Source organism: Microtus oregoni, unplaced genomic scaffold (assembly GCF_018167655.1).
Source record: "Microtus oregoni isolate MIOR12 unplaced genomic scaffold, Mior012 000015F_ref0000493, whole genome shotgun sequence".
Taxonomy (NCBI): domain Eukaryota; kingdom Metazoa; phylum Chordata; class Mammalia; order Rodentia; family Cricetidae; genus Microtus; species Microtus oregoni.
Genome location: NW_024543074.1, coordinates 29133763 through 29156426, shown reverse-complemented (window position 1 = coordinate 29156426; position 22664 = coordinate 29133763). Strand labels below are relative to the sequence as shown.

The 22664-nt window shown below is 57.2% G+C and overlaps 2 protein-coding genes across 11 annotated transcripts; both read right to left on the bottom strand.

Annotated features, from left to right (window-relative positions):
- Window positions 1-128: 128 nt before the first annotated feature.
- On the bottom strand, window positions 129-1154 carry Tmem88 (transmembrane protein 88). Of its 2 annotated transcripts, none has more exons than XM_041664815.1 (2): window positions 900-1154; window positions 129-810 (listed from the first exon to the last, which is right to left on the bottom strand). In XM_041664815.1, exons 1-2 carry the CDS (start codon window positions 1107-1109, stop codon window positions 379-381), a joined length of 642 nt encoding a protein of 213 aa, XP_041520749.1. In that variant the 5' UTR covers window positions 1110-1154; the 3' UTR covers window positions 129-378. The 2 variants fall into 2 exon arrangements, with proteins under 2 accessions (XP_041520749.1, XP_041520750.1); XM_041664816.1 differs by having other exon boundaries at window positions 129-767.
- A 245-nt stretch (window positions 1155-1399) lies between these two features.
- Kdm6b (lysine demethylase 6B) lies at window positions 1400-22492 on the bottom strand. 9 transcript variants are annotated; one of them, XM_041663944.1, is made up of 24 exons: window positions 22389-22492; window positions 15821-15932; window positions 11066-11198; window positions 10675-10818; window positions 10447-10588; window positions 10152-10250; window positions 9835-10054; window positions 9653-9745; window positions 9414-9575; window positions 9126-9329; window positions 8702-9040; window positions 6437-8616; window positions 6208-6334; window positions 5998-6103; window positions 4918-5123; window positions 4755-4822; window positions 4595-4666; window positions 4357-4505; window positions 4116-4230; window positions 3840-4027; window positions 3579-3720; window positions 3069-3195; window positions 2812-2982; window positions 1400-2715 (listed from the first exon to the last, which is right to left on the bottom strand). In XM_041663944.1, exons 5-24 carry the CDS (start codon window positions 10581-10583, stop codon window positions 2692-2694), a joined length of 4929 nt encoding a protein of 1642 aa, XP_041519878.1. In that variant the 5' UTR covers window positions 10584-10588; window positions 10675-10818; window positions 11066-11198; window positions 15821-15932; window positions 22389-22492; the 3' UTR covers window positions 1400-2691. The 9 variants fall into 9 exon arrangements, with proteins under 9 accessions (XP_041519878.1, XP_041519881.1, XP_041519877.1 ...); XM_041663947.1 differs by lacking the exon at window positions 22389-22492 and adding an exon at window positions 18300-18423; XM_041663943.1 differs by lacking the exon at window positions 22389-22492 and adding an exon at window positions 16090-16213.
- Between the last annotated feature and the right edge of the window lie 172 nt (window positions 22493-22664).

The window sequence follows — 22664 nt, the reverse complement described above, 5'->3', positions numbered from 1 at the left end:
GATAAGGAAAGGCAGGATGCTGGAGGATGCTCTGGTCTGCCTATTTGTAGTCTCAGGGATTTGTTTCCTACTCCTGAGCCCTGGGCAGGGACTACTGTATATAAGCCACCCCTGTATTCACAGAGCACATTTATTTCATAAATTCTTTATTATTTGTGATGGTTCCTTCTCCAGCGTTGTCCCTCAGTCCCGTAAATATTAGAGGAGCTGCACCAGCTAAGGAAGGCACAAAGTTCAGCTCTCCTATTTCCACTAGGGGAGAGAGAGAAGATGTGCAGGGTCCAGCCCAAACGTTCAGGATTCAAGTGAGATGTTCTGGGGCATGGGAATTTTCGCCAGCATTGGATCCACAGGTAGTGATGTTCCATCAAAGGGATACTAGAACCTGACTCGGGCAATGGTAAGGAGCAGGATAAGGCAGAATACCCCTGAGCTTGCTTCAAGTCCTTCCGCGTCCAGGAGGAGGACAATCGACAGAATTCTTGACTCAACGCACCTCAAACCCAAACCTTTCCCGGTGTGGGAACAGCTCGGGACCCTGGTGAGGCCGGGATTTGCTTCGGCTGTGGGATGCGCCGGCGCCTGTAGAGGGCACGGCTGTAGGGTACTAGGCAGTCGGCTAGGCGGAGACGCAGGCAGAGGCGGCGGTAGGTGGCCAAGGCAAGCACAAGCAGCGGTACCAGCAGCAGGAATCCAGTGACCAACAGGGCGGTGAAGCCTGGGTCCCTCAGATGGGCGGTGCAAGGGGGTGCCTGGGAGCGCAGGAACTGTGCAGATAAGAGACGTCAGACTCTGGGTCACACTCTGCCCCTGAGGGAAACATCCCAGGTCGGGAAGTTGTAGCTCAGACACCCCATTACCATCACCACACACGCATACCCCTTGGGGCCCATGCTTACCTGAGAGTGGCAGAGAAAGCCGAAGCCCAACATGGTGACAGCGGGTAGCAAGATGGTCCCCAGGACTAATGCCAGCAGGAGAAGATTGAAGACAGCCACCAACAGATTCTGAGCCGTTACTAGCACTGCACAGGCCCAGCAGTCCAAGGGATCCCGGGGCTCTGGGCCGCCAGCAAGAACCGAGCGTTGGGCTCCTGGGACCTCCGCCATGGCTTGGCTGGTTCCCGCCCCGCACGGCTGCGGCCCTTATAGCCCTCTTTCCTGCCCCTCCCCCGGTGCAGCCTCTCCCCCACTCCACCCCACCCCCAACTACCTTATCCTGGAATGCAGCTCCAGGATTAGGCATCCTCATCCCAGGAGCAGACCTCGGCTCTGGACATTCCACAGGCGCCTCCGGGGAGGGGCTCGCCACCGCCAGGGTCTGCGCTGCCCTCCCATCAATCCATCAATTCCCGGCCCTTCAACCGGTACTCTTTACAGCCATCATCAAAACACATGGGTCTCTTTTTTCCTGCTTTTATTTTTAATATTAATATTCTCACACAAAAGTCACCGAAAATAGGGTAGGGTTGGGAAGACCCCTCTGCCCCTGGGGCAGAGAGACAGTGCAGTGCGAGGGGGCGGGACTGTAAACCCCCCCACCCCTCCGCAGCCCCAGCGGGAGAAGAAACTAAGAAAATGAAAATAAAGCCCCAGAGAAACTCACCCCAGGGTGTCCCTGCCCTGGGCTATTTCACGCCTTAAAAAAAAGGGGGGGGGTGATGGTAGAGGTGTCCAATGTTTTTTAAATTGGCCGAGGCTGGGGAGGACAGGGTTTCTTTTCCTCATAGTTCTTTCTTTAAAACTTTTATTTTTTTTATTTTATTTATTTATTTAATTTTTTTTTTTTTTTTTACAAAATACCATTTCAGTTCCCACTTCTTCCCTACAGTACAGGAGTCGCTCACCCTCAGGTGGGGTTGGGGTCGGGTCGGGAGTGGGGGTACTGGTCCAAGAAAGTGCAGGACGTAGGGGAGGGGAGCGGGTTTGAGCACCATGAGAGCCCAGCTGGAGCCGCGGGCGGACGGAGACCGACGGGCCAAGCCCGGACATATATACTGGGGCGCAAGGAGAACCCAAAAGCAGGCCTCCCAAAGAGGCAGGAGGGATGGCTTGGGGGTGCAGGAGGTTGGGTTTTCCCAAAAAAAAAAAAATGAATAAATAGAGGTGAGTGGGACTGTTATAAATTAAAAAACAGAAACAAAAAAGGAACAAAAATACAAACCATAATCAAATGAATAAACAAACATATACAGGGATCACAGCTAGCATTGGGAGTAAAAAAGGAGGGCCTGGGGGAGGGGTAAAGCCCATAGAAAGAATCTCATTAAAAACCTCGGCTGCCGAATGTCTATGTACACAACGAGCCGCGAACGTCTGCCGGCGGGCGGGCGTGCGGCGTGCGGGCGTGCGGCGGGCAGGCTTGAGGGAACCCGTATGTGACCCCCGCCGCCGCCGGAGCCTGGTCCTTGTGTCTGTTGCTAGAAAGGCCAAAGTCGGTGAGGGGAGGCGCTGGTGGGCGAGGGGCTGCCAGCCCCCTCCCCGTCTCCCATTTTTTTTTTCCTTTTTTTCCTCGTATTTGTTAAAAAAAAATTTTTCTTAATAAATTAAGTGAGGGGAGCTGCCAATAAGGGTGGAAGGGCTGGGCCCGACCCCCTTCCGGGCCAGAGGCGGGACCTAGGTCCAGCCCAGGCGTGTGCTGGTGGCCCCGCCGCGCCCTGCGTGGGTGGGCGGGCGAGCGGGGCATCCGGCCTCATCGCGACGTACTGGCTGGAGCCTGCGGAAAGAAAGCAAAGCAGCTTCAGTGATGGCAGTGGCGGGCGGGTGTGGCCAGGCCGCTCCCCCGCCCCTTAGGGAGTCCCGGGGCTCTCACCAGCGTGAAGGCGTCGTAGGCCTGCGCTAGCTCCTCGGTGCGGTACTGCTCTAGCACCACCACGCCCTGTAGGCCCGCGCTGCGACGGCGCGCACAGCCCTCGCAGTGCACCAGGTACGTGTTTCGGCTGCCGTTCTCACTCGTAACGAACAGGATGTTGAACACCTCCACCTAGCCAGGGAAGGGGCTGTCAGCAGGACAGCGGCCTACTGTCGGCACCTTGGGGACCGCGGGGAGCCCAAGCGCTTTGTACTTACATCGCATTCGTTGCAGTAGTAGGCAGGCTCGTCCTTGACGCGGCCTTGGTAAGCGATTTTCTTACCGGCCCGCACCAAGCTCTCCCGCTGCACCTGGCAGTGCTTCATTGACTGCAAGAGGCAGAACCTGGGGAAGAGCCAAAGGTGGTATCGAGACAAGTCTCCAGGAGATGTGCCAAGGCTGGGGGAAGGGGGGAGAACGGGCTGAGCCCCCAAGACCTTAGCTCTACCAATTTCCCTGGGCAGCCCTCCCTCCCCTTTCACTTCTGAGTTGCTTTTCCTGTCTTGAGTACATCACATTTGACATTTCTTCAAGTGTGTGTGTGTGTGTGTGTGTGTGTACCACAGTAAACAAAGGCTGTGAGATGAGAGTAGGGGTTTTGTGGAGCTCCTCAGCACAGTGACTTCTGTGAACACGCTGCAGATGTGGATGAAGACAGGTAAAGAATGAGGAGAACAAGGGTAGGAAAGAAGTCAGGTGGTGGTGGCTGTTAGCCAAACGGGCCTCACTTGATCATCTTGAACAGGTCCGGATCGCTGATTTTGACCGTTCGAGCTACATTCCAGGACACGTGAATCATGGGCACGATGGACTTGACGTTCTTCACCTCGTTCCATTCGTAGCGCTCCAGGGCCAGCTGGTACTGATAGGCTGCAGGCCGGAGAAGGTCACTAAGGGTTCTCCACGAGCCCGCCCCCCCCCCCGTGCCACCTCTCCCCAGCAGGGCCCACTCCCCACTGTCCCGTGATGACCGGACCCCACCGTCTCACCGGTGAGAGGTCCCACGTTCCAAGCAATGTTGTTGCACCAGCCAGTAGCCTGCACCCAATGCACAGTCCCTGCATTAATCCACACAAGGTCCCCAGGGCGCTGCACGAAGCGGTAAACAGGAATATTGGACGCATAGAGGTCATCCAAGATTGGCCACCAGGAACCAGTCAAGTAGTCCACACCATGCCTGTGGAATGAACAGCCACGGACAGGGTCAAGTAACAGAGCCAAGGACCCGATTGTGGTGGGGTGACTAGCAAGGGGGCGGTGCGCACCGATCGCAGAAGGCGCTGATGGTCTCCCAATAGTGCTCGTGTACTGCGAACCACTCACAGTCCCCGGGGCCAATGTTGATATTGACAGAGCAGAAATTGTTATTCTCTTGGTGGCCTGCAGAGGGAGATAGAACGTCATGGACTGTCTCAGGCAAGCTGGCAGCCACCCTTTGCCCTCATTGGCTACCAGCTAAGCACTGAGTGCGCACTTCCCGCACCGTGCTCAGGGTGAGAAGCACACCTGGCGTTCGGCTGCCAGGGACCTTCATATATAGCTGCACGGTGTTCATGCCCAAGATGGTGTGGCCCACATGGCTGAGCATGTTGCCTGTGGATGTTACTCGCATGAAGGCAGGCAGCTTCAGCAGCTCCTGTAGTTGGGGCTTCCACCTGGGAACACAAGAATGCCAACATCGTAAGAGGGTATCTCAGCGTTTAGCAGGGTTTCATCCCAGCTTCACTGGTCCAGCCTCACCGACCTCTTGGCATCAGACAGGTCGATGTTAGTGCCAAACTTGATGATATGATGGTTCTTGGGGTCCGGTGCACTGCTGCTGGGGCAAAAACACAGAGAGGCTGTTGGCGAACCAAGGGAGCAGAAGAGCAAAGCCAGACTGGACGGAAGGAATTCTACTTTACCTGGGAGGGGTCCCCGTGGTGCTGTCTGGTTCCTCCGACTCTTCATCCTCACTCTCCTTCTCCTCCTGCTTGGTCAGAGAGTGGGCAGGTCTGGGTCAGTGACCTCCTGAGGCCCACTCGAGTCAGACCCCAGCACCCGTCACCAATGGGGCATGATCCTCACCTGCAGCGACTCCTGGAAGGAGGATGCCTGGTACTGCGCGTACTTGGCGATGGTGGTGTGTGAGCGGGAGCTCTCGCAGGGCCAGATCTGTCTCGTGCCCGTCAGGTCCCAGTTCTCATCTGAGGGCTGCTGCACTTGGGTGCGGACCTCCACTGTGTGCTCGCCGCTTGCTTCCACCAGGGTCTTGGTGGAGAAAAGGCCTAAGTCTGTAAGGGAGTGTCAAAGGGATGTCCGTCAGGACAGGACGCCCAGCTCATCCTTTCCCTTCTAACTGGCCAGGCCTCTGAGGAGGTGGACACAGACATGGCAGAACTCGGCACCAAAGAATCGACAAGAATCCCAGCCCCAGGAAGCCGTCAAGGCTGACTTCTGTGGGTCCTTCCCCAGCCCCTTTCTCCAACTTCAGGCTCAGCCTCTCAACAAGAAGCCTCAGATGTGCTTATGGCCGCATAGTAGGCAATCAGTGAATAGCAAGCGGTCACTGGAACAAGGGAAAGACTTAGCTAAGCCTGAAATGTCCCTCAAATCACTCAGTGAGAGGAGAAATGTAAGGGTAGAAAGGAAACAAGACTGACCCTACATTTATATAGCTTCCTCTGGTTTAAAATTTTGCACCATAAAAGATTGAAAAAGAAAAAAGCCAAACCAAGTAGTCTATGATCCATTCTTTTCATTTGTTTTGTTTATGGTCTTTGCAGACAGGGTTTTTCTGTGTAGCCCTGGCTGTCCTTGAACTCACAGAGATCTGCTTGCCTCTGTCTCTCAAGTACTGGGATCAAAGGTGTGCGCCACCACTGCCCGGCTCATTTCATTCCTAATCACTAAGACAATCAGAAGTGACTCTAATCACTCCTGAGAGCCACCTTCCAGTCCGTGTCTACTGGGGACAGAAATGACAGATGAGAAGACCTCAAGGCTGGCTGGCACACCACAGAGCACTTCTCAAACACTGCCTGTACATGACTGAGTATGAGGGTCACTGTGGCAAGTCTGCAAGTCTGCAAGCACAGGGGCGGTTCTCAAAGAGTCCACATACCACATCCTCACGGCCTTCTGCATACCCCCCCCCCCCAAACTCACTGAGCCGAAGTGAGCCAGCCAGGCCCCTGATGACGGTGATGGGGTTGCGAGGGTCTGTACAGAACTGCAGCAGCACTGGCGAGAAGGCGTCCCGTTTGCTCTCCAACTGAGACAACCAGGAGACACTGGGTCAGATCCTTTCCTCAGGCTCTCAGGACCCAATCCAACCCTTCTGGGAAGAGTGGTGCTGGGGGCAGACGGCATACATACATAGATGCTGGGGGTGGGGGGGTTGAGTTTCTCCCGGGGCAGCTTCTCCTCAGTGTTGATCTTCGGTTTCACAGACTGGGCAGGGGAAAGGTAGGATTCTCGAAATTTCCCTTTCACCTTGGCATTCCTGTGAGAAGACCACAGAATAAGATCAGAAACACGGGGTCATGAGCAGGAGCCTATCCCCAGGACAAGTAGGCAGCCTTGGGTATTACAATCCCCGACTTACTTGCTGGCACGCATGACGTCAGCAGCACAGTGGCTGATAGTGAGGTCTGCCATGCGCAGCCGCCGTTCCTCCACCTCAGAAGCAATAAAGGTCTCCTTGTCACCGCTCTCCACCTTGATGAGCCTGATCTTCAATTCCTTGGGGGGCCCCTCGCTAAGTGACCGGAGCTTTAGCATATCTGCCCGGCTCACCCCTGGGGGCCCTGGAGCGTCCTCTCGAGTCTTCTTCCCAGGAACGGGAACTGCTGGGGGTGTTGGCTGAGCAGAGGGTGCAGGAGCAGGTGGGGGCGTTGGAGCTGTGGGTGTCTTGACTTTGGAAGCCCCACCTAAGTCCGGCCGGGCCTTCTCCCGGCCCTGGATTTCTTCGCTCTGCAAGTCCAGGTTCCCCAGCACCCTTCGGCTCTTTTCTTTGGGAGCCTTGGCCTTGGTCTTAGCCCTTCCCTCACGGGGTCGACGACCCACACTGTCCCTACAGGCCCGTCTGTGCCGCCGATGCTCCTTTTGCCGGCGCTTGCCACTACCTGGACCTGCTGCTGCCACTGCCACCGCCACCCCACCACTCTCCTCCTTAGCCTGTGCAGGAGGCAGCAGTGGCTCAGTCCCACTGTCCACTGGCTCTGCTATGTCCACTGGGTCTGCAGGATGGGTGGCACTCCTGCCCACCCGCTCGACAAGGGTCTCACAAGCCCGACTGATCTCTTCTAGCACCTCAGACTCAGAACGAGCAGGGGGCAGCGGCAGAGATGGGGGCAGCTGGGCAGGGGTTGCGGGACCTGGTGCTGGCTCTTCACCTGCCCTGCGCTCCCGGGCCCAAGGCCCGCCTGAGGTAGAGAACTGAGATGACGAGGAAACAGAGGGCTTGGGGGAGCCCTGGGCGCTAGGGGCCATTGAAGTGGGTGGAGGGGCGGTAGCACCTGATGCAGGACTAGGGGAATACTGAGCGGTGGGCAAGGACCCGGACCTAGCTGAAACAGCTGCTCCAGTCCCCCGGTAACAGTACTTTTGTCCCTCAAGAACAGAGGCCAATGACTTGAGCAGACTGGCCGGGCTGGCTGGTGGAGGCGGTGGGGGCTGAGACTGGGGAGGTGGAGGAAACTTGGCTAGAGGCGGTGGTGGTGGCAGGGCTGGTGGTGGCTTCTTCTCCTCTTCTTGGATGGTGGTCGTGGTGGTGGTAGTGGTGGTGGTGGTGGTGGCAGTGGTGGCAGCAGCAGTGGTGGTTGGGGCTGTGTCACTGGGAAATGGAGGCTGTAGAGATGCAAAGGGCTCTTTGAGTGGGGGTGGGGGCACCGTGCCTGCTTCCTGTTGCTGCTCCTCCTCCTTTCGGATGGATTCATCCAGCATCTTCATGATGTTAGCCAGCCCATCAGGTAGGATCTTGAACTCAGCTGGCTCTTCAAATTGATCCTCCAGTGGAGTTGGTGGAAAATCAAAGAGCCTCGGGCCTCGGGCAGGCAGCTCTCCAACCCCAGGTGGCACAGGCTGGGGGGCTTTACTCAGAGAGCCTGGGGGTGGCCCCTGCCCCACCTCGGGGGTCTTTGGGAAGGAGACCCTGGGCCGGGGGCTCTCCGAGCGCCTGAAGCTTCCTGAGGTATTTTGGTGGCAGGAGGAGGGAGGGGCTGGAGGGAGGGCAAGAGTCAGTGGTGGAAGAGGTGGGTCCTGGGAGCTCAGTGTTGGGCTAGATGGCCTGGGAAGGGGGTCTATACTTCTGGCCAGATAGGGGGGTGAAGGGAAGGGCGCGGGCCCAGTAGGCCTACTGCTGTGGCGGCTGTTGCTGCTGCTGCTGGTGGTGGTGGTGGTTGGGGGAGTGGGAGGGGTATGCGAATCCTGAGTGCCCACAGAAAAGCGGGGGGTTGGAGGCCCCAAGAAGCCATCACGGTGGGGAAGGGGCGGGGGAGGACGGGGAGGTCCCTCAGCACCAAAGAAGAGCTCCCCTAAGATCTCTCCATCCTCTCGGGCTGAGCGGCAGGCTGAGCCCTTCATCCAAGCAGGGGGTGGTGGAGGGCGTGAGAGGCGAGGACAGGGGGGTGGAGGGGATGATGGGGTCCCAGGTGGTAGGGTTAAGTGGGGAGTGGCAGCATGCGCTGTCAAAAATGGTTTCCGACTGCTGTGTGCCGAGGGCCCCAGGCGGGCCTGGTGAGGGGAAATGTCCAGCGCAGGAGTTTGGTAATGGTCAGCGCCAGGCTGCGAATAGAGAGGGAGGAGATCAGAGTGCTCTTCTAGCCCCTCAGACACCTCCGCCCACCATCAGCCCATGACCATCACATACAATGCCTGGGCTCGGCTCCACACCCCGAAGACCAGTGTTGTTACTGCTACTGCTGCTGCTGGTGCCGGGGAGGCCAGGGGGCCGGGAAGGGGCGTAAGGCACGCAGGCGGTAGATGCTGCTGGTGAAACGCTGGAGTCCATCCGCGACCTCTGAACTCTGCTCTCTCTAAGGTCACTTCCGGGGGGACGGGTGGCAGGCAAGCAGCCATGGCTCTCTGCTCCTGGGGGTCGGGGACCTGGACCAAGGGGTGTGGCTGGGACCAGCCGGTGGCTGGGCGGATGAGCAGTGTAGGCAGGAGCAGGGTATGAATATGGGTGAGGCAGCGAGTGCCGCTGCTCCTATGGGAGATAAACACGGTCACAAAGTGAGGAGGGGAAAAGACAGAACTTACAGGAGGTAAAAGGTGATGGTTAAGGGGCTCACCTGGCGCTCTGGGGGTGCTGAACCCTTGCGCTCGGGGCCCCAAGCATCTCCATGCAGGGTGTTCCACAGCCCTGGCTTAGTCAGCTGAAATGGAGGGCTAACAGCCAGGCCAGGCAGCGGTGGTGGAGGTGGGGGTGGAGGAGGGGGTGGTGGGGGTGGTGGTAATGGTGGTGGAGGGAGTGGCAGACCCGGGGGAAGGCCAGCCTAGAAGAGAAAGAACAGAGTGTGAAAATCCTACTCCTTGCCCGGTCCATACACCCCTTCTCTTGCTGACCCGCCGACAATCACCTGTTCAGAGCTGCAGCCTCTCCTCCGCTTGCCTCCAGGGCTGAGGCCCTCCTCTCCTGAAGGGCCAGAGAGTGCTGCTGGAGGCATAGGCTGTACCACTGGGGGTTCAGCAGATCGCTTCACAGGAGGACCCCCTCGCTTAGCGCCATAGTTCCGTTTGTGCTGCAAACAGAGAGATGCTGGCATGGGCCCCAGCCTCCCTCAACTCCCTTCCCCGATTCATTGAGCTTCCGCCTCACCTCAAGGTGCAGCAAATTCCACACTTGCTCCAGCGGGGGCAGGACCTTGGCTCGGTGCTGACAGGAACCAGCATGAAAGTTCCAGAGCTGGGCCTGGGGCAGGAGCAAAGGGCCAATTAAGATAGATTAGAGACTGAGCCAGACGGCGCAATCTCAGCCACCTGTGTCCCGCCTCGTCCCACCTGCTGCAAACGGCCAATTCGGGGCCCCAGCTCAGCAAAGCTTCCTCCATATCGAAGGGCCCTGTGGTAGCAGCATACAGCCTCCTCACTGTCATGCTCTGACTCATACAGTTGTCCAAGCTGTTCCCACAACCCGGGCTGGGCTGGCTCCCGGACCAGTGCCTGTACACAGCCATGCAGAGATTCCAGCTTCCCGTGGAGGGGTCTAGGGGAAGGTGTCCTACAGAGCAGAGGCATTGGGAGTGATCAGGCTTTGGGGAACATTTCAAAGTCCCAGTTTTACCTCCAATCCTAGAACTTCTGAACCCCCCACTTACCCAGGAGCATAATAGGGTTTGTTTGGGTGCCCGGAGTTACTGCCATGTGACGGGGGTAAAGGAGCAGGGAGTGGGGACTGCCCGATGCTGGCAGAGCACCTGTAAAGAGAAAAGGTCCGTTATGTATTGCCAGAAGGAATGCTGCCCCCTAGAAAGGAGACATTAACAAGACTAAGAGCAGGTGAGGCTGGTGTCTGGGCCCACAAAATAATAGGAACTCACGGCGAGTGGCGGAAATGAATAGAGAAACAGGAAAAGAAATGCCTGGAGAGGGGACTCAGGGCCCAAATCTCACCTGCCTCCAGGCAGCCATGAGCTTCGAGGAGGAGGATGGGGTGGGCAGGAGCTCCAAGCCCCAGCACAGCTCAAGCCCCCAAGGGCAAAGGCTTCCCGTGCAGAGCGGGCCCCTGGAGGGTCCACTGCCCGATGCATCCAGCCTAAGTCAGGGACAAGAGATCATGCTGTAACGGGGGATAAAATATAGCTGTACGCTCAGCTAAACCAGCCCCAATCTTTCTCTTACCAGGTCAGCAGTGGCCCCAGGAGCCCTGGAGACGGGGCACGCCCCCCTGCCCCAGCTCTCTGGCACGATGGTCCCGCTCCAATTGCTCTTAACAAGAGTGCCCACTGTTTCCAGGTGGCAGTGTCTGGCCTTCCACAACCAATTCTATAGAGAGAAGAAAAGTACACTGAGCTTGCCAGTACAGTCAGGGCCCAAGCCTGGTCTGAACTGTCAGAGCAGGAAGACTCAGGGCAAGGAGCCGGGCAGACACCGGCATAAGGAGCCCCTAGAAGTCCGCAAGTGGAGTAACAGGAATATGGGACAAGTAGTGGGGAGGGAGTCAGCAATAGGTACAATCCAGCCGCTGGACTAAGTGACAGGCTTTCAATCCTGAGCCACTAAGGCGACCTACCGCGCGGCTGATAACCCAGCCTCCGTGGGAGCGTCCTCTCACAGCTTCAAACGCTTCAGAGATTTATCCAATCACAAGACTTCTCTCTCCCCTGAAAGCCAATCATCACCCTTGTCTCCGCCTCAGTAACAGCCTAGTAGGAACCAATAGGAGCAAGGTTAGCCGAGCACTCCACGGCCTCCGGAGGAGGGCGGCAGGGCCGGTCAGACGAGCTCGCTCTAGGGTGACCCCGAAGTGACCCCAAAGATACCACCTAGGGTCCACATCTCGGATCTAGAAACCCGTGGCCGACAGGGCAGTAACCTCAAGTTGGCTAAGACCCATGATAGTGAGGATGAGAAATCACTCACTAGCCGACCTGAGGGCAAGCCTCACACATTCACCCAACTGGCAATGGTCCCCGCCAGCCTGTTCAAGTCGTCCTCTGTCTATCCACCCAAGGACGGACAGCAGAGCAATACAAATCGCAGACAAAGGCATCGCTCCCCCTCCTCACTTCACATCACCCAGCGACAGACTCTCCACTCGATCACCCCGGTACAACTGCTTAGTTCTAGCAATCACAGCGAATCCAGCCCCCAGGTCCGCCAGCACCTCTATGAGAAAGCTCCACCTCCAGCGCCGGACCCAGTCCTAAATCACGGTCAAGTCCCCAGGCTCATACCAAGTTCCTCCAGCTCCTCCACTCTCCCTGGCTGAGTCTTCAACACCGGTCGGCCCCCCTAAGCCAGTCCCCCACAAGCCCTCCAACTTCTGGGAAGCTGCGCACCCGTGGAGTGGCCCTTCTCGCGTGGCTCCTCTATCCTCTATGCCCCTTCCCTGCCGGGGCCACGCGGTTCCCCACGGCCCACGTGGCCCCCACCCCCCCCAAGGGAGGGGGGATTTCGGGGGTTGCCCGTGACGTGGCCACTTGCGCAGCGGAAGCTGTGTGTGTAAGGGGGGGTCCTTTGGGAGGGTGAGGAGGGCGGGGCCCAACAGGCAGTGACATCACCCCTGTCCCACTCTCACCGCCTACTCCCTTAAAGAACCCAGAACCCGTTTCACTTCCTCCTTCACGCCACCCCCCCTTTACTCCTTCCCGTCGAAGCTGACTGGACCCAAACGGCCACAGTCCTCTTCTGTCCTAGGCACGCTCCCTTTAGTCCCAGCTTTCCCTTCTCGACTCTCAGAGCCCAGAGCTGCTTCCCTGCGCATACCCCAGGTCCCCGCAGGTAGGGAGTCGGCTCCGCTCCCGGGATCGGTCCATTGAGAGTCTAGAGTACAAAGAGCGGCGAGAGGCGAGTGTCGAGTACAAAGCCGCGGGGGCGGGGCCAGCGCTCCAGCTGGAGAAAGCGCCGGGCAGGAAGCCGGGGGAGAGCGCGCGGCGAGGGGTTGGGGGCGGCTGGAAAGTTCGCCTTGGCCGAGAAGTCTGCACTCTGGGGAAATTTCCACCCAGCCCACAAAGGCAGAGAAGGGGTTCTGGCGAAAACAGTCTTCCCTCCCGCTGGGGCAAGGTCATCTGTGCGTGAAAATGTTTGGAGCCCACTGATTCCCGCAGGCTACTCGGTCCAAGCCCTGGTGGGAGACTGCGCTCCGCGGACTCCTCAGTTTACGCGGAGCTCCGGCCAGAACTCTCCTGAGCTGCAGTCTGTCAGTTGCCAAGCCCTGGAACTCGTACAACGCTAATGTGATCAAGTGCAGCCCAAACTGAGGGGACCGAGGGACCAGACGTGGACAAACGGCAGCTCGGGGTACCAGATGTCAGAGAAGCTGACACCCTACTAAGGAAGTGGTGCCCAGAACGCTGCTAGTTGCCAGGAAATGCAGCTTCCCCTTCTGCGATGATGACACTTCCCCTCTGCCACTTCCCCTTTCCCACGGGGAACTGACTCAGCTTTCCCTAAACTACCGAGTTCCGTCCCTCCAGCCCTCTTGATCTTCAACCTTTATCCACAACCTCCCACGACGACACCATGGACTACAGGAGAGCGCTCCAGGACAAAACTTCCTGTACCCTAAGCATAATCTCGCCAACCACCACGGATCTGTGTCCCCCCACCAGGGACGCAGGCGCCTGACTTCCCACCCGCCCCACGAACAAAGCCTTTCTCAAGGTCTGAATCAGGCTTGGGGTGGGGGAGAGTGAGTCACTCAGAAAACCATCCCCTGTTCCCACTGACTCAGCCCCCGCCTCCCTCAGCTCACACAGACACACAGTCAGAGGCAGACACAACTCCTCAGCCCACACACTGCTCGCCACCGGTCCCGCGGAATTTCCCCTCTGTCTCCCTCAAAACGGCCCCACCCCGCGCTGGGCAGCCACCACACTCACACCTGTTCCTCAGTCGCCGCCGCCGCCGCCGGCTGGCTCGCCGTCCACTCTCACCTACACTCTCGCTTTGAGGCACGAATGGCCCTCCCCGACTCCCAGTGCTCGTACTAACCAAGGGGAGGGGGCAACCAGGGACAAGCACAAAGACAGACACCCACAGACTCCTCGCAGACAGAAAGAAGGTAGATGCACACGCCCAGGGCCAGGCTGGGAGGCCGACACACTTCTGAGGCTGACAATCCAGCCTCCCCAACCCGACCTACAGCCCCAAAAGCCGGCCACCCAGAAAGGGTTAATTCCACTTGGGCCTAAACCACGCCCTCTCCATCCGGGCACTCCCGGTAAAGCCAAGCTCCGCCTCCTGCATCCGGGATCTGGACTCTAGGACTTTAACCGACCCCCTCCCCCTTAAGTCCCAGGAGAGAACCACTCCATCAATCACACCCACTTAACTCTCTCTGGGCTTGGGGCAGAAGAGCCCCTCCGCGCAGCTCCCGGAACGCGGCGTATAAGAGGGACGCTTGGCACAAGGCCCGCGGTCCGCAAGCAGACACTGGACGGCCAAAGACACCAGACCCCGCAGACCGGTTTTTCCTGAGCATGCATTTAGCCGGCACGCACCGGCTCGAAGGTGGGGCGGATCCAGGACCGACCCCCGCGGGTCCCATTCCTTTGCGATCTTCTTTCGGCATGACGGAAGCTATGAAGTTACCGGCTCGCTTCTCACCTGGGAGAGCCGGGGGGAGAGGGAGGGCCGCGGGCTGAGGCTCCGCAGTGACTCAGCCACCCGGGCAGGCCGCCCGCCCGGGATTCCCTTCCCCAGCCTTCCCCCGCCGCCGGCCCCTCCCCGCCCCCATCGACAAGTGACAGTGGCCCCGGCGCGCTGGCCCGCTATGTGTCACTGCGGGCGTTGTGTCTGCCTCTGACTGGGCGCTGTGTTCACCAGTCAGTCTAACAGGGCCGGCTGTGTGTGGGTCTCGGTGTCTGTGTGCACCTGCATATCTGCTTATCTTGTCTCCCTCGGTGCCTGTGTCTGGCGCGTTCCTGTCATTATCCCTGTCTACTTGACTCCGCGAGGCTGTCTCTGTCTGTGTGTCTGGTTGGCTCCTGTCTCAGTCTTTTGTCTGGGTCTGCCTCTGCATTACTGTGGTGATCACGTGTGTCTGTGCACAGGCCCTTCTGTGTTTGCCTTCACGTTCTCCAGCAGAGCCAGGCTCGAAGGGCTCTCTTAACTCCCCTGAATTGTGACTTCCTACTGGGTCAGTGATCCTAATGTTTAGTCAATTATTTGGGACTCTGTCTGCCTTCAAGTTCAGTCCCATTCTTCAGCATCTTCATTCTATCTTCCCAGCTTCCTGCAGCAACCATGATGGAAACTGCTAGCATTTATTAAATGGTAGGCACTGTGTGAAACCTTTCACATGCATCTTTTAACTCTTGCCCAAAACCTGGCATAGGAAGTACTTGATTACCCTATGTTGCAAATGATGTAACTAACTCAAACAAGACCATTCTGCAAATGCAAGGACAGCGGGGCTTCTTCCAGGACTACCTTTTCTACACTGCCCCTGACCTGCTCTCCCTCAATTTTATCCTTGCAGGCTGCCTCCTAGCTCAGCCTTCCACTGCTACTATCCCAAATGTCTCATATCCTCTAGAGAAGGTGTGGGCAGGAGGCTCTGCGGCTTCTTGGCAGTGAAGCGGTCCATTCAGTTACAACATTCATTCAACACAAGTCTAGCAAGGCACCAATGTGCAAACCATCATGCTAAAGCGGAGAGGTAGGAAAAAAATAGTCCTATTCAAGAAACTCAATGAGAAATGGGGAAGAGCAACACAGAACCTGAGAACTCAAGTTTCCAGCCTAGAGAACATTCCTTCCTCCTCAGGGAGGGAGCTGCAGAAGGTCTGGGGAAAGCAGAAGAGTTAGGTGTGCAAAGCAAATCCACAGCCGGTTATGGTGAGGATGGGCCGGAGATCAGAGAGGTGACATTCGAAGATGGCCATGACAAACACGAGCTAGCTGTATGGCAGTGATCCCCAACATCTCCCCGCATCAATTCCCAAGCACTTTTTATAAGCATGATGATTCCCTCCTATGGAAGCAAAGCCTTCCCCTTCACAAGAAGAAATTTCACTGGGGTGCATCACATCTACTTTCAGCCTGCACACCCTGGCTTTCTTCAGTTAGCAAATGAGTTGTAGCACGGGAGTGTGGGATAAGAGGTTTCCAGGTAGTTGAGAGTCTGGTGAAGTACAGGAATAAACCATTCATAGGAGAAAGAGGGGCGCGCCAACCCGGAGGGCTGAACCATTCAAGCATGGCATGTTGGGGGAGGCTCATAGTTGGACGGGACCATTCGGATGAGTGGGCACGAACCAGATCATAGCATGCAGTGAAGAGTCGGACCTGGGGGAAGGAGGTGACACGCAGCCAAGCTTACCAGATGGAGTTTGAAGTATCCAGTCTCATTGGAACAACCACCCTGGCAATGGGGAGCAGCAGAAGTCGTGGTGTGGGGAGTGCTATGGGACTGGCATGGTGCCTGGGGGAACCTAAAAGAGAAGATTTCAGTTAGAGGTGTGGTCTCCCACAATGGAGGAGTTCCCTTGTGTTCCTTGCCCCCTCACTGAGGAGAAACCTGGCTCTAGAGGTCAGATGAGATGAGAGAATCAGTTTCCATGGCAACCTGGAAAAAAGCCATCCTCCTACCTTCCCCCTCAAGAAGCAGCCTGGTTCAGGTGGTAAAGGGGACATGCTGTGGCACCTGAGGAAGTCTACATTGGACACCAATCCATGATCCTCTCCTGGCTGGACCCAGAGTAGGCAGTTACAGCCAAGCCAGCCTCAGTTCTGGCCCCAGGGCATGTGGACCCTAGGCCTTGAGTTCTGCTCCCTCCAACCCAGGAGTTCCTCCCCAACCTTAACTAGACACCAGGTAGTCAACCCCACCCTTTGGACTCTGACCCTTCCCGTTCCCTTAGGCTGGTATGGGCAGGTCCTGGCAAGTGGCACAGGTGGCCAGACAAGATGAACGGGCCCAACAGGGAGGAGCCTTCTTTGCAACAACTGTGACTCTGGGCTTGATCCGGGAAGTGGCCTCTGCAGCAAGCTCCCTCCATGTCACCTCCAAGGCCATATCCTGTTTCCCCATCACCTCCTTCCTCTGAGTGGCCCAAGGAGGTGATAGGGGCCCACTCCCTTCCCTCCCAATCTTTGATACAAGGAGCTAGGTCTACTAATACAAGTCAAGGGCCAAGAATGAGGTGTTGATACAGGGGTGAGACCTCAGTCAACCCTCACCTCAGACTCACTCCTCAGGAACCTATGTATTCCATCCTCCTGACCCTAGGACCCCCACACTTGGACTGTCTGCCTGGCCTCTCCATTTCCTGGCCTTCCAGGCCCCATCTTTTCCCCTGCCCCAGAGACTTAGGTTTCTGGCCCCCAGCCTCCATGATGCAATGTACCGCAAGCTTTCTTAGCTGCTGATGACACTGCCCCCCGGGGAGGTGTTATTTCTGACCTAAGCAAGGCCCTTAAGGGGCAGTGGTCAGCTGCAGGCTTGAGAAAGCCAGATTGCCAAGGTCTTTCTTTCTGCTGGAGAAAAATGGTAGAGGCTGCAACCCTTCAGGACAGGGAGGCAAATTCAGGACTAAGCGGCTTCCCCAGCAGTTGACAGCATTTGTGGAGGTGGGGTGTCTTAGAAAGGGTCTAGTCTAGTGGGGAGAAGGGAGGCCTCAGGCCGGCCAAGAGGAGTGAGGGGCAGTCAAGGGGGTCAGAAGGGTGTGTGCCGGGTATCTGGACACCAGAGTGGGGGAGAGCCAACAGCCATTTTAAGGGCCAACCTCAGAACTTTAATCCCTTACCAGCCTTGGCCCCAAGCAGCAGACTGTAATTCATCTGTCCAACAGCTGGGGTGGGGGTGGGGGGCATGTGGATGAGGAGGAGGGGCTGGGGCCTTCTTGTGCAGATAACCAAACAACAAAAGGGGAAGCTGAAGGGCCAGCCCCCAAGTGTTCAGGTCACCCTGCTGGCCTGCAGATCTGCCAGTGGCCCCCACCTGGTGACCCACAGATTCCTGGTCATGGAGTCAAAGGAGAGAGCCCAGACTCGGCACCCTCAGGACAGGCTGTCAACCACTTCTTGTGCCTTTCCAGCCACAGCCGCTGTACTGCCGACCTGCAGGCCCAACACCAGACAGCCTCAAATGCCCTGCTCACCAGCCGAGCCTCTGTAGACACAGCCTGCCAGCTCCCCTCCTGCCAGCACAGAGTGGCAGTGGCCACACCAAGGCTGTCCCTTTAAATCATTACCACCCCTGACGGTGTGGACAAACCAAGGGCCCTGCCCCCCAAGCAGGCAGCTTGCCACCTCCCCACCCCACCCCCAGTCCCCAGAAATGTAAGGGCCATTTAAAGGGACATCAGAGAGGCAGCCTGGTCTTTAACGAACCCTACCCCCTCCTCACACACACTCCCAGCCCGTCTCCAGCAACACACAGCCCCCTGCCTCTCCAGAGGGCCCCCCAAATTCCGGTTTTCTCTCACCCTAGAGACTGCTACAAGGAGAAAGGGGCAAAGGAGGCTTCAGGGAGCCATTAAAAGATAAGGACTCCCTCCTCCCTTGGAGCCCCTGGAGACAGGTCGGAAGAAGCCAGCCTGAGAAACAGTGAGCCAGAACCCCAAAAGGTGCCTCGGGCAGAACAGGGGAGCACACACTATGGGGTGGGGGGAAGGGAGTCAGGCTGCACGAGACAGAGGGTGACGGAGCCAGCAGGCGACAAGCCCAACTCGGGGGGAATGGAACAAGGAGGGCTGGGGGAAAAGCAAGGCCGGGGGAATGGGGGAGACGGAAAGGGGTCGTCTGGGAGGGTGTAGGAGCAAATAAGACAGGGGGAGGGGGAGCCAGGCTGGGGTTACCTGCTGGGTGTCTGTCCCCCGGCGGAGCCCCCAGAGTCCGGGTAGGGAGGGGGGAAGCAGCAGGGGGGGAATGGGGGCTGGGGGGCGGGGGAGACGGTCCCTCCTCTGCCTCCTGGGCCTGCCCCGACGCTTGCAGCCTCTGCCTCCCTCCCTCCTCCTCCCCGTCCCTGAGTCCCGGAGTCAAACAAAGAACTGTAGCAGGCTCTCCCCAACCCCCTCCCTCCCTCCTCCTCCTCCTCGTCCTCCTCCTCCTCCTCCACCTCCTCCTCCTCCCCTCCCTCCCCACCAGCAGGCTCCCTCCTCCTCCCTTCCGGTCTCTTCCTTTAACTACCCGCTCCCCTAGCCTCCCCCCACTAGTCTCTCTCCACCCACCCCAACCTTTTACACACCCCTTTAGCCTAATCATGTCCCCGCTAGGGAAACTGTGGAGTCCCTTTGCAAAATGAAAGGCTCAAGAGAGCGACGAGGGAGGGAACCAGAGTATCTCTTGAAAATCATAAGCCACAACATAATTATCTTAACAGCCAAAGAAATCATCTTAGCTATTTTTTTAGGAGGGGAAAAATAAACCTAAAGAAAGCAATGCAAATCTGACTAAAGCCCACGTTAAATAAGGTACATAAAGTAGTCGATGCTAATTCCTGACACACACACACACACACACCCCACACACACCAGTTAGCAAAAGTCTCCACTCTTCTCTACCCAGTCCATAGTGACGGCTACTTTAGAACAGATCCACCCACTATAATAACTAACACCATTTAATAATGCCTATTTTATGCCAACCACTATGCTAACGCTTTGCATAAATTACTTCACTACCCCCTCCCATCAGCTAAAAGGTAGGTATTGATATTTAAATGTCCAAGATTAAGGATTGGAGGCTCAGAGAGGCTATGACCTTTCCAAATCCCAATCCTGCAGAGCTGGGATTAGAATCCCGGTTTAAATTGACAGTCCAAGTTCTAAGGCATATAAAAGGAGACACTAATGCCCAACTTAACAGAAGGGCAACCACAGATATCATTGAGCTCCTCTCTCAAAAGTGGGCAATGGCAGAAGCTGACCCACCTACCTACAAAGATAAAGACCTTGGCTTTTCAGCCTAACACTGTGTCCTCAGTTTGGTGAGAGGTGGAGCGGCTGTCAGGGATGAGTTGGTGTGTATACCCCACGTACTGCTCTTCTCGCAGGAGCAGCTGTCTTGCAACTACACCCACTTCAACTCACGATGGGAATGGGGCAACAGGACACTAAGCCATGCAGCAGGTGGGAAAGTAAAAAGATTTCTAGGAGACTCTTGCCAGGGCGCCAGCGGGGGTGGGGAGGGAAAGGAGATTGAAGAGGAAGTTTTTCTTTGGCAAGCTAGAAAAAAATGACCCAGAATTCTCTCAACCCAGCAAAGGAGCAAAGTCTTTTAAACCACACCACACCCGCGCCCCTCCCCCTCACAAAACTCCAGGCCAGGGTTTCCCACCTGCAGGACGCTAATGCCAAGGGAAAGGAAAGGGGAAAGAGATGGCACGGGAATGGAACGGGACTCCGGGCTGAGGTGGGAGGGAGTGGAAAGGGGAGGAGATCGCATTGCCTGGCAACCGTCCCGGGGCACGTGCACTGGTGACATCATCCCAGGCCACCTCTAACACAGCCCTTTGACTCCTAGCAGGGCGAAGAAGCCGCTGGCTGGCTGTTTCCTGGGAAATAGGAATTCTGGAAACCCCAAAAAAGAGACGAAGGAGGGAACCCAGGCATCCTGCCTTTATCTGTATTAACCCCAGCAGCAGAACTAATCCTAGGGAATCCGGCCAGTCGCCTGCCTCCTCCTGTCAGCCTCCAGCCTTGACCTCCCAACCCACATTTCTGACTGTCCCGACATGCCCCTTCGAAATACTGTGTCTTCTTTCTTCTGGGCTTGATCCCTGGTCAGGGGCGGGAGACTAGGGACAGGGCACCCGAGGGACTCCGTCTGCTATCTGCGGGATCCCCTGTGCCCCAGCTGGCCGCCAGCCGTAATCTGTCTGGGTCCCCAACTCTCCCGCCCCTCCCGTGCTGTTCTAGGGCGGAGTCTGTGGAGTTGAAATCAGGACACGCCGTGAGGAAGAGTTATATAACCCTCTGGAGAAGCCGAGAAGGACAAGTGGAGTCGGGGACAGACAGTCCGAAAGGAGCCAACGGAGGTGCAAATATCACTAGAGAGAGCTCGAAGGAAACGTTAGGGAAGGGGAGGGAAAGGGTTGGTATGCATATCAAAAAACAGGAATTTACAAGGAAAAAAAATGGGCATGACAACGACCCCCTGGCCAAGTCACCTGGACCACCAGGGGCTTCTTACACTGTCCTGCCGGGTCACTACACTAACCGCAGCTAGGCCTCGGGAATGGGTGCTTGTACCCACTCCTTTTCTTTTGTGGAAACAACTTAAGCTAGAGCTCGGGAAAGCCGCGACTGAGCCTAGGGGGCCCGGAAACCACAGCTTCGCCCTGCCCACCTGGGAACTTTGGGGCGCCGGCTGGGAAGGGCGATTGGGAACACAGGTAGCCATCCTTCCCACCAGAGACTGACATAAACAGTCGACACCCGGCTAAAGAGCGCAAATCCACCCAGACGTCTGGGCCCGCAGGGGTTGAGAAACGCAGCCCTGGACTAGTTTGCAAACTCAAGACTGAAGACCTAAGGCAAGGGGGGGGGGGGGGACCGATTCGCTGCGCAGGCGCAAGAGACTGCCTGGGCGCGTGCAGTGGAAGAGGGCGCACTGGGAGCGAGGCGTGTGGGAGTGCACGTGCAGATCCTGGGTAGCCACCGCCTCCCCCCTTCCACCTCCTCCCTCTCCCTCTTTCAGGCTCTCGATAGTGCCAGCTCCCCATTGGTCACTAGAGCCCTGACGTAGGCGACGTCCGCTACAGCGGATTGGACAGTAGAGGGAGAGTTTGGGAATCTGGCGGGGGACGCTGGTTGGCCTGTTACTCCGGCAACTGAGCAAACAACCCAGGCAAGCGACCGAGATCCCAACAGAGCTAGCTTCTGGGTCCTGCCTTACTCCTGACGATTACGGAGTCACTTCTATAGCATCTCAGCTCCTTGCTTCTCTTTCTTTCTCTCGGGATTCTCATCCCCCGGGAACTAGGTGTTCTGTCTTCGACCTTCCCCACACTCAGCCCCCACCCCAAGACTCGGCCACCAGCCACAAAAGGCCAGAACGAATCTGTAGCTCAGGAACGAACCCGCGTGCCCCTTCACCACTGTTTATTCTAGGCCAAAAAGCTTAGACTGAGATTCTAGCCCTGTCCCCAGCTTCTGCCCTTTACTCATACTCTTACGATTTCCTGGAACAGAGGTGGGGGTGGGTGCCAGACGGATGACAGGAAATCAAACGAGAACCTCAGCCCGCCTTCCTTACACGCTGTGGGTCATGGCTACATCCTCCCCCCACCCCCACCCGCAAGCCTGGTGGGCGTCTCATCTTCGCCGTCTCGCGGCTACGTGGGAAAGGTTCAGTATGGAGAAAGGGCCAAAGCCCAGAGAAGGCTAGGGGGACTGAAGACGGAAAAGTGGTATTGCACCAGGGATTAGGGGAACGAACCAGGCGAGGCCTAGCGCAGAAGGTATGGTGGAGTTGGGTGAGCTGGGGAAAGCTACCGCTCCTAATGGGATGCTGAAGGTTGAAAACACACATCTTACCAGGGGAAAGAGCTGGAAGGAGCCTTCAAGTAGCCCCGTGACTGGAGGCTCATTATGCCTGATCGCATATGATCTCCATGGGCCATCGCCTAACCTAGACCTAACTGCAAACTGCCCTGTAGTCTTGTTCCTCAAGATCGTTGAGCCCCGCCCTAGTGTAAGTCCCCATCCCAATGGGACTGGGAGTACTTTCAGGCCCTCTTGACCTCTGGAACCAAGACCAGTTTTTCCGCTACCTTTGCCTTTTTCACTTCTGGGGACCTGGATGTCCTGCGCCCCAACATTGCCATTGCTTTTTCCAAGACCCAAATGCCCATCCCTAGCCAGATCCCTCCAGAGTCTGACGTTCCGCCCCCTTGCACGGAGATGGCTTTCCTCTTTCCAAAAGCCCCCGCGGCTCCCCATTACCTTATTTTGAGGGTCCCAGATATTCAGGATCCGCAAGGCCTCCCGGGGGTCGAGCGGGCCCCCCCTCTCCCAGACAGGGACTGGGGGGGCCGCTCCACCCCGTGGCGCAGTTTGATTTTCCAACACAAACACCCGCACCTGCCCCCCCTTCCCCAACCCCGCCCCCGAGTCGTGGTCCCGCCCCTTTGCGCTGAAGTCCCTCTTCTGCTCCGCCCCGCCCTCAGTCCTGTGTTCCTCATCTCTGGTGTCAGGCGATGATTCCGAGTCATGATTGCA